The sequence below is a fragment of the Salvelinus namaycush genome, chromosome 18 (genome assembly GCF_016432855.1).
Source record: "Salvelinus namaycush isolate Seneca chromosome 18, SaNama_1.0, whole genome shotgun sequence".
Lineage (NCBI taxonomy): Eukaryota > Metazoa > Chordata > Actinopteri > Salmoniformes > Salmonidae > Salvelinus > Salvelinus namaycush.
Window position 1 is genome coordinate 42,040,905 of NC_052324.1, and position 15,920 is coordinate 42,056,824.

General features: G+C 45.6%; 1 protein-coding gene across 1 annotated transcript in view; it reads left to right on the forward strand.

Annotated features, from left to right (window-relative positions):
* Nucleotides 1–15,920, forward strand: part of cds1 (CDP-diacylglycerol synthase (phosphatidate cytidylyltransferase) 1) — a 51,893-nt gene that overhangs the window by 17,810 nt on the left and 18,163 nt on the right. Inside the window, exons 3-7 of the mRNA XM_039013835.1 lie at nt 2,869–3,164; nt 7,091–7,187; nt 9,083–9,180; nt 11,219–11,358; nt 13,546–13,604. Of these exons, the coding sequence (XP_038869763.1) occupies nt 2,869–3,164; nt 7,091–7,187; nt 9,083–9,180; nt 11,219–11,358; nt 13,546–13,604 (690 nt within the window). The remainder of the gene's footprint in view (nt 1–2,868; nt 3,165–7,090; nt 7,188–9,082; nt 9,181–11,218; nt 11,359–13,545; nt 13,605–15,920) is intronic.

The window sequence follows — 15,920 nt, forward strand, 5'->3', positions numbered from 1 at the left end:
ATGTGAACTTTGAACGTGTTAGAAGAACTGTCCACATTTTTTACTTTTCCTCAGCCAACAGGACGAGTAACGAACAGCAAAATCACTAGCCTGTGTCAATCTACTATAGTAGAAAAGTTTAGTCTACCTATTCTATTGGTCAGCTTGTGGAGAAATAAATAGCCTATTCCAAACAGACTCTGAGACAGGTGTGGGATGATAGATCCCTAATTCATACAACCAGTGGGCCTAGGCCAAAAAAAAAAAACACTTAAAAAGCAAAGCGACAGATTCAAATATGAATAAACTATTTTTTAACATTATAAGCTCAGTAATGTGCACAATGCAGAGTAAGAAGGCTAAGTGTGACATGTTCATTCCATAATGCAATTAGCGAGAAAACACTGATTTCTAAAGGGCACAGCACATGCAAGCGGTTTCACATGACAGAGAAGAAAATATCAATTTTGAAATTTAGAGAAAAGAGATCTAATTGGCTACTTTGAAGCAAGGTAAAGACGTGTATTATAACATTCAGGTTTTCAAAATGCACACGGTCACCAGCTCATTGTAAATTGGTGTTTTGACGCGGTGAAGAAGCCTACCTTCCGTTGCCGTTGGGAACTCTGGAATCTCAGAATTCAGACTTCAGTGCAACTTCAAGACAAATGGGGGAAACCTACCTTCCGTTGGCGTTGCCGTTGGGGAAACCCCCATCTTTGAATGGTCATCCAACTCAGAATTCCAGCTCGGGATCTCAGGCCTCTTTCTAGAGCTGTTGGTATTTTATTAGGATCCCCAGTAGCTGTTGCATAAACAGCAGCTACTCTTCCTGGGGTCCACACAAAACAGGAAACATGCCATAATACAGAACATTAATAGACAAGAACAGCTCAAGGACAGAACTACATCAATTAAAAAATTGTATAAGATGTACGTAGCCCACATGTCAATACATACACACAAACTAAGTCAAATAAGGGAGAGGCGTTGTGCCGTGAGGTGTTGCTTTATCTGTTATTTGAAACCAGGTTTGCAGTTCATTTGAGCAATATGAGATGGAAGGGAGTTCCATACACTAAGGCTCTATATAATACTGTACGCTTTCTTGAATTTGTTCTGGATGTGGGGACTGTGAAAAGACCCCTGGTGGCATGTCTAGTGGGGTAAGTGTGTTTGACAGAGCTGTGTGTAAATTGACTCTGCAAACAATTTGGGATTTTCTACACATTGACTGCATCACATCTTTTTATAAGAAACAGTCTCTCCTCAACTCTTAGCCAAGAGAGACTGTCATGCATAGTATTAATATCAGCCCTCTGATTACAATGAAGAGCAATACGTGCCGCTCTGTTCTGGGCCAGCTGCAGCTTAACTAGGTCTTTCCTTGCAGCACTGGACCACACGACTGGACAATAATCAAAGATAAGACGGAACTAGAGCCTGCAGGACTTGCTTTTGGGGAGTGTGGTGTCAAAATCTCTTTATTACAGAGACCTCTCCCCATCTTTACAACCATTGAATCTATATGTTTTGACCATGACAGTTTACAATCTAAGTGATTTAGTCTCCTCAACTTGTTCAACAGCCACACCATTCATTACCAGATTCAGCTGAGGTCTAGAACTTAAGGAATGATTTGTACCAAATACAATGCTCTTAGTTTTAGGGATGTTCAGGAACAGTTTATTACTGGCCACCCATTCCAAAACAGACTGCAACTCTTTAAGGGTTTCAGTGACTTCATTAGCTGTGGTTGCTGATGCGTAGCTGGTTGAATCATCAGCATACATGGACACATGCTTTGTTTAATGCATTAACAACAGGGCTCTAGACAGCCACAAACCCGGGACAATCTGTGGTCCCAGCCACAATGGCTAACTGCGTTGCGGGCTGCGTTCAAGCCCTCAAACCCCGCTAGCTTGATAGGCAGCTAGCTAGCAGCTAGGCTAGCTGCTACGTCAAATAGCTCCTCCTCCTCCGCCCCGGCCTTGGTCGGCAGGATCACTGGACAGAGAATAGCAGTCCCAGCAACTGATGCAGACTGTTAGCGGGATCCAAACTAAGAAGTTAGCTAGCTGCTAAGAACTTTCCAAAACAACAAACCCGAGCTCTCCCTCGTCCCACGTTCAACAGGAAGTTAAGAGTTCATATAAGGAAATCAGTCAATTGAAATAAAGTAATTAGCAGCCATGGGTGGGCCTGGGAGGGCATAGGCCAACCCACTGGGGAGCCAGGCCCAGCCAATCAGAATGAGGGCTTTATTACAGACAAAAATACTTCTCCGTTTCATCAGCTGTCTGTGTGGCTGGTCTCAGACGATCCCACAGGTGAAGAAACTAGATGTGGAAGTCCTTGGCTGGCATGGTTACACGTGGTCTGTGGTTGTGAGGCCAGTTGAACGTACTGCCATATTCTCTAAAACAACGTTGGAGGCGGCTTATGGTAGAGAAATCAACATTAAATTCTCTGACAACAGCTCTGGTGGACATTCCTGTAGTCAGCATGCCAATTGTAGGCTCCCTCAACTTGAGACATCTGTGGCATTGTGTTGTGTGACAAAACTGCACATTTTAGAGTAGCCTTTTATTGTCCCCAGCACAAGGCGCACCTGTGTAATGATAATGCTTTTTAATCAGCGTCTTGATATGCCAGACCTGTCAGATGGATGGATTATCTTGGCAAAGGAGAAATACTCACTAACAGGGATGTAAAACAAATTTGTGCGCAAAATTGGAAATAAATATGCTTTTTGTGCGTATGGAAATGGGATCTTTTTTTACGCGTTGCGTTTTTATATTTTGGTTCAGTATAGCATCATTGTTGGTTTTCTTTGTGCTGACACACTAGTATTCTAGTCTAACGCTCTCCATATCGTGTGTGTGTTAGGAGGCAGCTGGAGAAGACAGACTGGGTCTGCCTGGTGAGGCTGGAGGAGAGGGAGATGGAGAGGACAGACTGGGTCTGCTTGGTGAGGCTGGAGGAGATGGAGATGGAGAGGACAGACTGGGTCTGCTTGGTGAGGCTGGAGGAGATGGAGAGGACAGACTGGGTCTGCTTGGTGAGGCTGGAGGAGAGGGAGATGGAGACAATGAGCCTAAAGCAGGCACACCAGACGTTCCTCCCTCCACAGTAGACAACACTCCACAGTTCCTCAACAGGGCTGTGGAGGGCCTCAACCCCAGGTAACACACACACACACACTTCAGTGTCTCAACAGGAAGTTGAGGCGGGAATGTGCGTTAAAACCCCCTAAGGTCGATGTCCACACCCCCGCGGAAATCTAATTAGCATAATAAAACAATCCCCAAGCAAGAAATAGTGTGGGTTTTTTTCTGCATTTTCTGCATTTTCTGGATGAGTCTCAATCCTCAGCTCTGTCGATATTCTGCATCTGGAGAAAGGTGGCCGAGCTAAAGCGGTGTTTGTCAGACCATGAGAAATCCAGAAAATCAGTCTTCTCACAAAATCATCTGTAGCGTCTGAACGATTTGGCTTACAAACTATTATGACCCCTCTATGGAAAGATGACTCTCACAAACACGATGGTGCTCCCTGTCTTGGTCTACGACTACCACAAGCATTTGGGACTCGTCTGAAGCCGATCTGCCAACTTCTGGCTGGAGCGTCCGAACAGTTTGGGCTACACACTGTGGAAAGGTGAGACTCTCATGAACACCTACGTTGTTTTGCTCTAGGATGCCCCACAGGCCTCGCGACTCGTCTGAAGGTCCCCCGGTACCAGTTGAAACAACTTAATGGACGAATACACAGTTTTAGAACAGCTGCTCATTCAAGGGTTCTTTTTTACTATTTTTTACATTGTAGAATAACAGTAAAGACATCAAAACTATGAAATAACACATATGGAATCATGTAGTAACCAACTTTTTTTTGAAACAAATCCAAATATATTTTATATTTGCGATTCTTCAAATAGCAAACCCTTTGCCTTGATAGCTTTGCACACTCTTACATTTACATTTACATTTAAGTCATTTAGCAGACGCTCTTATCCAGAGCGACTTACAAATTGGAAAGTTCATACATATTCATCCTGGTCCCCCCGTGGGAATTGAACCCTGGTCCCCCCGTGGGAATTGAACCCACAACCCTGGCGTTGCAAGCGCCATGCTCTACCAAGTGAGCCACACGGGACCACGTGTGGCATTCTCTCAACCAGATCTTCATCTAAGTCACAACAATAGACAAACAAACAAACAAAAGACTTAGATGCAGACTCGGTCTCGACCTTTATCACATGGATAGGCAGACCATTCCATAAAAATGTAGCTCTATAGGAGAAAGCCCTGCCTCCAGCTGTTTGCTTAGAAATTCTAGGGACAATAAGGAGGCCTGCGTCTTGTGACCGTAGCGTACGTGTAGGTATGTACGGCAGGACCAACTCGGAAAGATAGGTAGGAGCAAGCCCATGTAACGCTTTGTAGGTTAGCAGTAAAACCTTGAAATCAGTCCTAGCCTTAACAGGAAGCCAGTGTAGAGAGGCTAGCACTGGAGTAATATGATCACATTTTTGGGGGTTCTAGTCAAGATTCTAGCAGCTGTATTTAGCACTAACTGAAGTTTATTTAGTGCTTTATCCGGGTAGCCGGAGAGTATAGCATTGCAGTAGTCTAATCAGGAAGTGACAAAAGCATTCATACATTTTTCTCAATTTTTGGGCAGAAATCTTCAGATTTTTGCAATGTTACGTAGATGGAAAAAAGCTGTCCTTGAAACAGTCTTGATATGTTCGTCAAAAGAGAGATCAGGGTCCAGAGTAACGCCGAAGTCCTTCAGTTTTATTTGAGACGACTGTACAACCATCAAGATTAATTGTCAGATCCAACAGAAGATCTCTTTGTTTCTTGGGACCTAGAACTAGAACCTCTGTTTTGTCCGAGTTTAAGAGTTTTAAAAATTGCCGCCATCCACTTCCTTATGTCTGAAACACAGGCTTCCAGGGAGTCCAATTTTGGGGCTTCACTATGTTTCATCGAAATGTACAGCTGTGTATCGTCCGCATAGCAGTGAAACTTAACATTATGTTTCCGAATGACCTATATAGTGAAAACAATATTGGTCCTAAAACGGAACCTTGATGAACACCGAAACTTACAATTGATTTGTCAGAGGACAAACCAGCCACAGAGAAACTGATATCTTTCCGACAGATAAGATCTAAACCAGGCCAGAACTTGTCCGTGTAGACCAATTAGGGTTTCCAGTCTCTCCAAAAGAATGTGGTGATGGATGTTGTCAGAAGCGGCACTAAGGTCTAGGAGCACAAGGACAGATGCAGAGCCTTGGTCTGACGCCATTAAATGGTAATTTACTACCTTTTACGAGCGCAGTCTCAGTAATATGATGGGGTCTGAAACCAGACTGAAGTGTTTCGTATAGATTATTTGTCTTCCGGAAGGCAGTGAGTTGCTGCATAACAGCTTTTTCAAAAACAGGGAGATTCGATATAGGCCAATTTTAATACTTAAAAAAAAATAAAAATCAGAGTCAAGCTTTGGCTTTTTCAAGAGGCTTTATTACTGCCACTTTTAGTGAGTTTGGTACACATCCGGTGGATAGAGAGCTATTTATTATGATCAACATAGGAGGGCCAAGCACAGGAAGTAGCTCTTTCAGTAGTTTAGTTGGAATAGAGTCCAGTATGCAGCTTGACGGTTTAAAGGCCATGATTATTTTCATCAATGTGAAGAGATATAGTACTAAAAAAACTTGAGTGTCCCCATTTGATCTGAGATCCTGGCAGTTCTGTGCAGACTCAGGACAACTAAGCTTTGGAGAAATATTCAGATTCAAAGAGGAGTCTGTAATTTGCTTTCTAATGATCATGATCTTTTCGTTGAAGAAGTTCATGAAATTATCACTGCTGAAGTGAAAGCCATCGTCTCTTGGGGAATGATTCTTTTTAGTTAGCTTTGCGACAGTATCAAAATTACATTTTGGATTGTTCTTATTCTCCTCAATTAGGTTGGAAAAATAGGCTAATCGAGCTTAAGTGATGGCTCTTTGATATTGCACGTCACGATCTTTCCAAGCCTGTCGGAAGACTTTCAGTTTGGTGGAGCGACATTTCCGTAAAAAAATTCTGGAAGCTTGCTTCAGGGCTCTTGTATTTTCTGTATAGCGAGGAGATAATTTCTTGTGACAAATGTTTTTGGGGTTTTTAGGGGTGCAACTGTGTCTAGGGTATTACTCAAGGTTAAATGTAGATACTCGGTTAGGTGGTTAACTGATTTTTGTACTCTGACGTCATTGGGTAGGTGGAAGGAGTCTGGAAGGGCATCTAGGAATCTTTGGGTTGTCTGAGAATTTATAGCACAGCTTTTGATCATCCTTAGTTGGGGTCTGAGCAGATTATTTGTTGCGATTGCAAACGTAATATGATGGTGGTCCCACAGTCCAGGATTATGAGGAAAAACATGTAGATCCACAATATTTATTCCACGGGACAAAACTAGGTCCAGAGTATGACTGTGGCAATGCATAGGTCCGAAGACATGTTGGACAAAACCCACTGAGTTGATGATGGCTCCGAAAAGCCTTTTGGAGTGGGTCTGTGGACTTTTCCATGTGAATATTGAAGTCACCAAACATTTGAATATTATCTGCCATGACTACAAGGTCCAATAGGAGCGCAGTGAGGAACGCTGTATACGGCCCAGAAGGCCTGTAAACAGTAGCTATAAAAGGCTGCATAGATTTCATGACTAGAAGCTCAAAGACGAAAACGTCTTGATATGTCAATGTGTATCTGTGTGTGTATTGATGTGTATCTGTGTGTGTTGATGTGTATCTGTGTGTGTATTGATGTGTATCTGTGTGTGTTGATGTGTATCTGTGTGTATTGATGTGTATCTATGTATATCTGTGTGTATTGATGTGTGTCTGTGTGTGTATTGATGTGTGTCTGTGTGTGTATTGATGTGTGTCTGTGTGTGTATTGATGTGTGTCTGTGTGTGTATTGATGTGTGTCTGTGTGTGTATTGATGTGTGTCTGTGTGTGTATTGATGTGTGTCTGTGTGTGTATTGATGTGTGTGTCTGTGTGTGTCTGTGTGTGTATTGATGTGTATCTGTGTTGTGTTTCCAGATGGAAGAACTGGTGGATCCGAGGGGTTCTGTCTCTGGCCATGATTTCAGGATTCTTTATGGTGATCTACCTGGGACCCGTCATGCTCATAGTAGTGGTATGTGGCTTTATAACAACATGCTCATATTAGTGGTACGTGGCTTTATAACAACATGCTCATATTAGTGGTACGTGGCTTTATAACACCATGTTCATATTAGTGGTACGTGGCTTTATAACACCATGTTCATATTAGTGGTATGTGGCTTTATAACACCATGCTCATATTAGTGGTACGTGGCTTTATAACACCATGCTCATATTAGTGGTACACCACAGTGGTAACTCCTCCTGGGTGGGTAGGTGGTGACCAGTGGTAACTCTTCCTGGGTAGGTAGGTGGTAACCAGTGGTAACTCCTCCTGGGTAGGTAGGTGGTAACCAGTGGTAATTCTTCCTGGGTAGGTAGGTGGTAACCAGTGGTAACTCCTCCTGGGTAGGTGGTAACCAGTGGTAACTCCTCCTGGGTAGGTGGGTGGTAACCAGTGGTAACTCCTCCTGGGTAGGTAGGTGGTGACCAGTGGTAACTCCTCCTGGGTAGGTAGGTGGTAACCAGTGGTAACTCTTCCTGGGTGGGTAGGTGGTAACCAGTGGTAACTCTTCCTGGGTGGGTAGGTGGTAACTCCTCCTGGGTAGGTAGGTGGTAACCAGTGGTAACTCCTCCTGGGTAGGTAGGTGGTGACCAGTGGTAACTCTTCCTGGGTGGGTAGGTGGTAACCAGTGGTAACTCTTCCTGGGTGGGTAGGTGGTAACCAGTGGTAACTCCTCCTGGGTAGGTAGGTGGTAACCAGTGGTAACTCCTCCTGGGTAGGTAGGTGGTAACCAGTGGTAACTCTTCCTGGGTGGGTAGGTGGTAACCAGTGGTAACTCCTCCTGGGTAGGTAGGTGGTAACCAGTGGTAACTCTTCCTGGGTAGGTAGGTGGTGACCAGTGGTAACTCCTCCTTGGTAGGTAGGTGGTAACCAGTGGTAACTCCTCCTGGGTAGGTGGGTGGTAACCAGTGGTAACTCCTCCTGGGTAGGTGGGTGGTAACTCCTCCTGGGTAGGTAGGTGGTAACCAGTGGTAACTCCTCCTGGGTAGGTGGGTGGTAACCAGTGGTAACTCCTCCTGGGTAGGTAGGTGGTAACCAGTGGTAACTCCTCCTGGGTAGGTGGGTGGTAACTCCTCCTGGGTAGGTGGGTGGTAACCAGTGGTAACTCTTCCTGGGTAGGTAGGTGGTGACCAGTGGTAACTCCTCCTGGGTAGGTGGGTGGTAACCAGTGGTAACTCTTCCTGGGTGGGTAGGTGGTAACCAGTGGTAACTCTTCCTGGGTGGGTAGGTGGTAACCAGTGGTAACTCTTCCTGGGTAGGTAGGTGGTAACCAGTGGTAACTCTTCCTGGGTAGGTAGGTGGTAACCAGTGGTAATTCTTCCTGGGTAGGTAGGTGGTAACCAGTGGTAATTCTTCCTGGGTAGGTAGGTGGTAACCAGTGGTAACTCTTCCTGGGTAGGTGGGTGGTAACCAGTGGTAACTCTTCCTGGGTAGGTGGGTGGTAACCAGTGGTAACTCTTCCTGGGTAGGTAGGTGGTAACCAGTGGTAACTCTTCCTGGGTGGGTAGGTGGTAACCAGTGGTAACTCTTCCTGGGTAGGTGGGTGGTAACCAGTGGTAACCAGTGTTAACTCTTCCTGGATAGGTAGGTGGTAACCAGTGTTAACTCTTCCTGGGTAGGTGGGTGGTAACCAGTGGTAACCAGTGGTAACTCTTCCTGGGTAGGTGGGTGGCAACCAGTGGTAACCAGTGGTAACTCTTCCTGGATAGGTGGGTGGTGACCAGTGTTAACTCTTCCTGGGTAGGTAGGTGGTAACCAGTGTTAACTCTTCCTGGGTAGGTAGGTGGTAACCAGTGGTAACTCTTCCTGGGTAGGTAGGTGGTGACCAGTGGTAACTCCATGTGATTCTCTCTCCTTGGTAGGTGATGACCATCCAGATCAAGTGTTTTCAGGAGATCATAGATATCGGCTACAGAGTCTACCATTCCTACGAGTTGCCTTGGTTCAGGACACTCAGCTGGTGAGGACATTGTATCTACACTGAAGAAAAATATAAACGCAACATGCAACAATTTCAAAGATTTTACTGAGTTACAGTTCATATGAGGAAATCAGTCAATTAAAATGAATAAATTAGGTCCTAATCTATGGATTTCATATGACTGGGAATACAGATATGCATCTGTTGGTGACAGATTTTTTTTTTTTAAAGGTAGAGGAATGAATGACAAAACCCGTCAGTATCTGGTGTGACCATTTGCCTGATGCAGCGCGACACATCTCCTTCACATAGAGTTGATCAGGCTGTTGATTGTGTCCTGTGGAATGTTGTCCCACTCCTCTTCAATGGCTGTGTAAAGTTTGCTGGATATTGGCGGGAACTGGAACATGCTGTCGTACAAGTCGATCCAGAGCATCCCGAACATGCTCAATGGGTGACCTGTCTGGTGATTATGCAGTTCAAGGAAGAACTGGGACATGTTCAGCTTCCAGTTATTGTGTACAGACCCTTGCGACATGGGGCCGTGCATTATCATGCTGAAACATGAGGTGATGGCGGTGGATGAATGGCACAACAATGGGCCTCAGGATCTCGTCACGGTATCTCCGTGCATTCAAATTTCCATTGATTTAAATGCAATTGTGTTCGTTGTCCGTAGCTTATACCTGCCCATACCATAACCCCACCACGGGGCACTCTGTTCACACCGTTGACATCAGCAAACCGCTCGCCTACACAACGCCATACACGCCATCGGCCACGGACAGTTGAAACAGGGATTCATCCGTGAAGAGCACACGACTACAGTGTACCAGTGGCCAACATTCAGTTCTCTGGCAACAGCTCTGGTGGACATTCCTGCAGTCAGCATGCCAATTCCACGCTCCCTCAACTTGAGACATCAGTGGCGTTGTCTTATGTGACAAAACTATACATTTTAGAGTGGCCTTTTATTGTCCCCAGCACAAGGTGCAGCTGTGTAATGATCATGCTGTTTAATCATATTCTTGATATGCCACACCTGTCAGGTGGATGGATTATCTTGGCGAAGGAGAAATACTCACGAACAGGGATGTAAACAAATTTATGCACAACATTTGAGGAAAAATAAGCTTTTTGTGCTTATGTAAAACATTTCTGGGATATTTTGTTTCAGCTCATGCAACATGAGACCAACAGTTTACATGTTGCGTTTATATTTTTGTTCAGTGTATCTCTGTCTCAATCTCTCCTGTAACACACAGCCTTTAAAGGAGGTTAAAGCGTTTAAAGGTTACATTAAGTAGGTCTCTGTTTTTTCCCCTCTTTCACCCATCTTTCTCTTACTATTTCCTACGTTCTCGCTCGCTCTTTCTGTCTCCCTACGGTCTCTCTCTCTCTCTCCCTAGGGTCTAATATATCTGTTTCCCTATGGTTTCTCTCTTTCCCTAAGGTCTCGCTCTCTCTCTTTGTTTCCCTACGGTCTGTCTCTCTCGCTCTCTCTTTTTATGTTTCCCTACGGTCTCTCTCTCTCTCTGTTTCCCGACGGTCTCTCTCTCTTTCCCTACGTTCTCTCGCTCTCCTCCCTCTGCTCTGCCTCTCTGTCTAAAATGCTGACTAATGTTATTCTGCAGGTAATAGTGTGAATATGGAGTGCCCCTCTCCCCTTTGAGTTTTACATTTCTGTACAGCAGAGCAGATTTTGTGCACATTTTTATCTTTCAAATGTTTTTCTTATTTTATTTCAGTTTACAAAATAGTTTTTCTAATTTTGGTTTCAGTTTTTGTTTACTATAATAACCTTGGCACGCTCACCAACAAACACACCAGTTAAGCCAACCCTGAGCAAAGGCCACTGCCATGAAACTCTAACCTTGATACTCAACAAATATGTTGAGGTAAAAAACACACATTAAACCAATGGAAGGATTAGAATATCCTTTCCAGGTACTTTAGGTTACTTCTTGATTTGTGTGAAGTGATTGATACTGAATAAATAGGGCCTATGTGATGCAAAACACACACACATTAAAGAGAGAACTACATATTCATAGTATTCTTCTTTGTTGTCTTCCAGGTACTTCCTGATTTGTGTGAATTATTTCTTCTATGGTGAGACATTGGCGGAGTATTTTGGTGCGTTGGTTCAGAGAGAGGATTCACTCCAGTTCCTGGTCCGATACCATCGCTTCATCTCCTTCACTCTCTACCTGGCAGGTGAGCCTCTGTCTTAATATAGAAGACAGCTCATTAGGAAAGTATTCAGACCCCTTGACATTTTTCCACATTTTGTTACATTTTAGAATAAGGCTGTAAAGTATTAAATTGTCCCCCCCCTCAATCTACACACAATAGCCCATAATGACAAAGCAAAAACTTTTTGCAAAAGTATAAAAATAAATGTTTTAAAATGAAATCACATTTACATAAGTATTCAGACCCTTTACTCTTGGGGTATGACGCTACAAGCTTGGCACACCTGTATTTGGGGAGTTTCTCCCATTCCTCTCTGCAGATCCTCTCAAGTTCTGTCAGGTTGGATGGGGAGTGTTGCTGCACAGCTATTTTCAGGTCTCTCCAGAGATGTTTGATCGGGTTCAATTCAGGGCTCTGGCTGGGCCACTCAAGGACATTCAGAGACTTGTCCCGAAGTCACTCCTGCGTTGTCTTGACTGTGTGCTTAGGGTCGTTGTCCTGTTGGAAGGTGAACCGTCGCCCCAGCCTGAGGTCCTGAGCGCTCTGAAGCAGGTTTTCATCAAGGATCTCTCTGTACTTTGCTCTGTTCATTTTTCCCTCGATCCTGACTAGTCTCCAAGTCCCTGCTGCTGAAAAACATCCCCACAGCATGATGCTGCCACCACTATGCTTCACCGTAGGGATGGTGCCAGGTTTCCTCCAGACGTGACAGTTGACGTTCAGGCCAAATAGTTTAATCTTGGTTTCATCAGACCAGAGAATCTTGTTTCTCATGTTCTGAGGGTCCTTTAGGTGTCTTTTGGCAAATTCAAAGCGGGCTGTCATCTGCCTTTTTACTGAGGATTGGCTTCAGTCTGGCCACTCTACCATAAAGGCCTGATTGTATACGCACTATACATACACATGGATTTAGTACTGTAGATATGTGGTAGTGGTGGAGTAGGGGCCTGAGGACACACAGTGTGTTGTGAAATCTGTGAATGTATTGTAATGTTTTAAAATGGTATAAACTGCCTTCATTTTGCTGGAACCCAGGAAGAGTAGCTGCAGCTTTGGCAGCAGCTAATGGGGATCCATAATACATAAATACAAAAAAATTAACTAAACAGCTGTTGAAGTATAAATGTTGTTAGGTCTATAGAACGTAGTTTAATATTACTGGATTTACTGGCTAATAAACGTTTGTGGTTTTATTACCTTTTTAAAACTGTTTTTATAGCTGCAGCTGATTGGCCCAAACCACAGTTTCAGATCACGATCGAGATGAGAAGGTATTTATATCCACTTTGTGTCCCGGATGGCACCCTGTTCCATATAGTGCCCTTCTTATGGCCAGAGTCCTCTGGGTCCTGGAGTAGTGCACTTCTTATGGCCAGAGTCCTATGAGTCCTGGTGAAAAGTAGTGCACTGTAAAGGGATTACAGTACCATTTGGGACAGCAAGAATCAGCACACTCGTCCCTTTAGGATCCTCCCATTTAGTGAGTTGTGTCACGTCCCACTCATACACTCCTAAAGCATTATATTGGTATAAACCTGACCTGGGATCATATTCACAAAGCATCTCACAGTAGGAGTGCTGCATTAGATTGGTATAAACCTGACCTGGGATCATATTCACAAAGCATCTCACAGTAGGAGTGGTGCATTATATTGGTATAAACCTGACCTGGGATCATATTCACAAAGCGTCTCACAGTAGGAGTGGTGCATTAGATTGGTATAAACCTGACCTGGGATCATATTCACAAAGCGTCTCACAGTAGGAGGGCTGATCTCTACGGTCTGTTTTTCCTTTTTAGATCACAATGAATAAAGATAGAGGACCTGATCTGAGACACTTTGAATAGGGGCCCTGTTGTCAGATTCATTGGCTTGACCCTGGCTGGGAGCACTGTGACTGTCTGTCACAGCCAGTTAAAATCCAGGGATCTGCTGAAACAGACGCAATCTGCCCGGCGACTCGATTACACCTCTCCCCAGGAAATCCCCATTGGCTGCTTTATGTGGCGAAACCCCGAGACGCGATGAACGTTTTAATCGACGCCTTCAGCACAAATTATATTCTATTAGCCTGGATCCACGTCAGGTTGTTCTGTCTTGACAACTCAGTGTGACAATGGTCATACGACTCAGCAATATATGGGTGTGATGATGATGATGCCCCCCACACAGAGAAACTGACCGCAAGTTGTTTGATCTTTCACAGGTTTCTGCATGTTTGTTCTGAGTCTAGTGAAGAAACAATACCGTCTGCAGTTTTATATGGTGTGTATGAGCCAAGTAACCCTGGAACCAGTGACTGACCGCCATCATACTGCACACTGCATACCATCCACCGTACTGCTCACTGCATACCATCCACCACACTGCACACCATCCACCATACTGCACACCATCCACCACACTGCATACCATCCACCATACTGCACACTGCATACCATACACCACACTGCACACTGCATACCATCCACCACACTGCATACCATCCACCACACTGCACACCATCCACCACACTGCACACTGCATACCATACACCGTACTGCACACTGCATACCATCCACCACACTGCACACCATCCACCGTACTGCACACTGCATACCATCCACCATACTGCACACTGCATACCATCCACCGTACTGCACACTGCATACCATCCACCACACTGCACACCATCCACCATACTGCACACCATCCACCATACTGCACACTGCATACCATACACCGTACTGCACACCATCCACCACACTGCACACCATCCACCGTACTGCACACCATCCACCATACTGCACACCATCCACCACACTGCATACCATCCACCATACTGCATACCATCCTGCACACCATCCACCGTACTGCACACTGCATACCATCCACCATACTGTACGCTGCATACCATCCACCATACTGCACACTGCATACCATCCACCATACTGCACGCTGCATACCATCCACCGTACTGCACGCTGCATACCATCCACCATACCGCACACTGCATACCATCCACCATACTGCACGCTGCATACCATCCACCATACTGCACACTGCATACCATCCACCGTACTGCATACCATCCACCATACTGCACGCTGCATACCATCCACCATACTGCACACTGCATACCATCCACCGTACTGCATACCATCCACCATACTGCACGCTGCATACCATCCACCATACTGCACACTGCATACCATCCACCGTACTGCACGCTGCATACCATCCACCGTACTGCACGCTGCATACCATCCACCGTACTGCACGCTGCATACCATCCACCGTACTGCACGCTGCATACCATCCACCGTACTGCACGCTGCATACCATCCACCGTACTGCACGCTGCATACCATCCACCGTACTGCACGCTGCATACCATTCACCGTACTGCATACCATCCACCATACTGCACACTGCATACCATCCACCATACTGCACACTGCATACCATTCACCATACTGCACACTGCATACCATTCACCATACTGCTCGCTGCATACCATCCACCATACTGCACGCTGATTACCATCCACCATACTGCATACCATTCACCATACTGCACACCATTCACCATACTGCACACTGCATACCATCCACCATACTGCATACCATCCACCATACTGCACACCATCCACCGTACTGCACACTGCATACCATTCACCGTACTGCACACTGCATACCATCCACCATACTGCATACCATCCACCGTACTGCACACTGCATACCATTCACCGTACTGCATACCATCCACCATACTGCACACTGCATACCATCCACCATACTGCACACTGCATACCATCCACCGTACTGCACACTGCATACCATCCACCACACTGCACACCATCCACCATACTGCACACCATCCACCATACTGCACACTGCATACCATACACCGTACTGCACACCATCCACCACACTGCACACCATCCACCGTACTGCACACCATCCACCATACTGCACACCATCCACCACACTGCATACCATCCACCATACTGCATACCATCCTGCACACCATCCACCGTACTGCACACTGCATACCATCCACCATACTGTACGCTGCATACCATCCACCATACTGCACGCTGCATACCATCCACCATACTGCACGCTGCATACCATCCACCGTACTGCACGCTGCATACCATCCACCATACCGCACACTGCATACCATCCACCATACTGCACGCTGCATACCATCCACCATACTGCACACTGCATACCATCCACCGTACTGCATACCATCCACCATACTGCACGCTGCATACCATCCACCATACTGCACACTGCATACCATCCACCGTACTGCATACCATCCACCATACTGCACGCTGCATACCATCCACCATACTGCACACTGCATACCATCCACCGTACTGCACGCTGCATACCATCCACCGTACTGCACGCTGCATACCATCCACCGTACTGCACGCTGCATACCATCCACCGTACTGCACGCTGCATACCATCCACCGTACTGCACGCTGCATACCATCCACCGTACTGCACGCTGCATACCATCCACCGTACTGCACGCTGCATACCATCCACCGTACTGCACGCTGCATACCATCCACCGTACTGC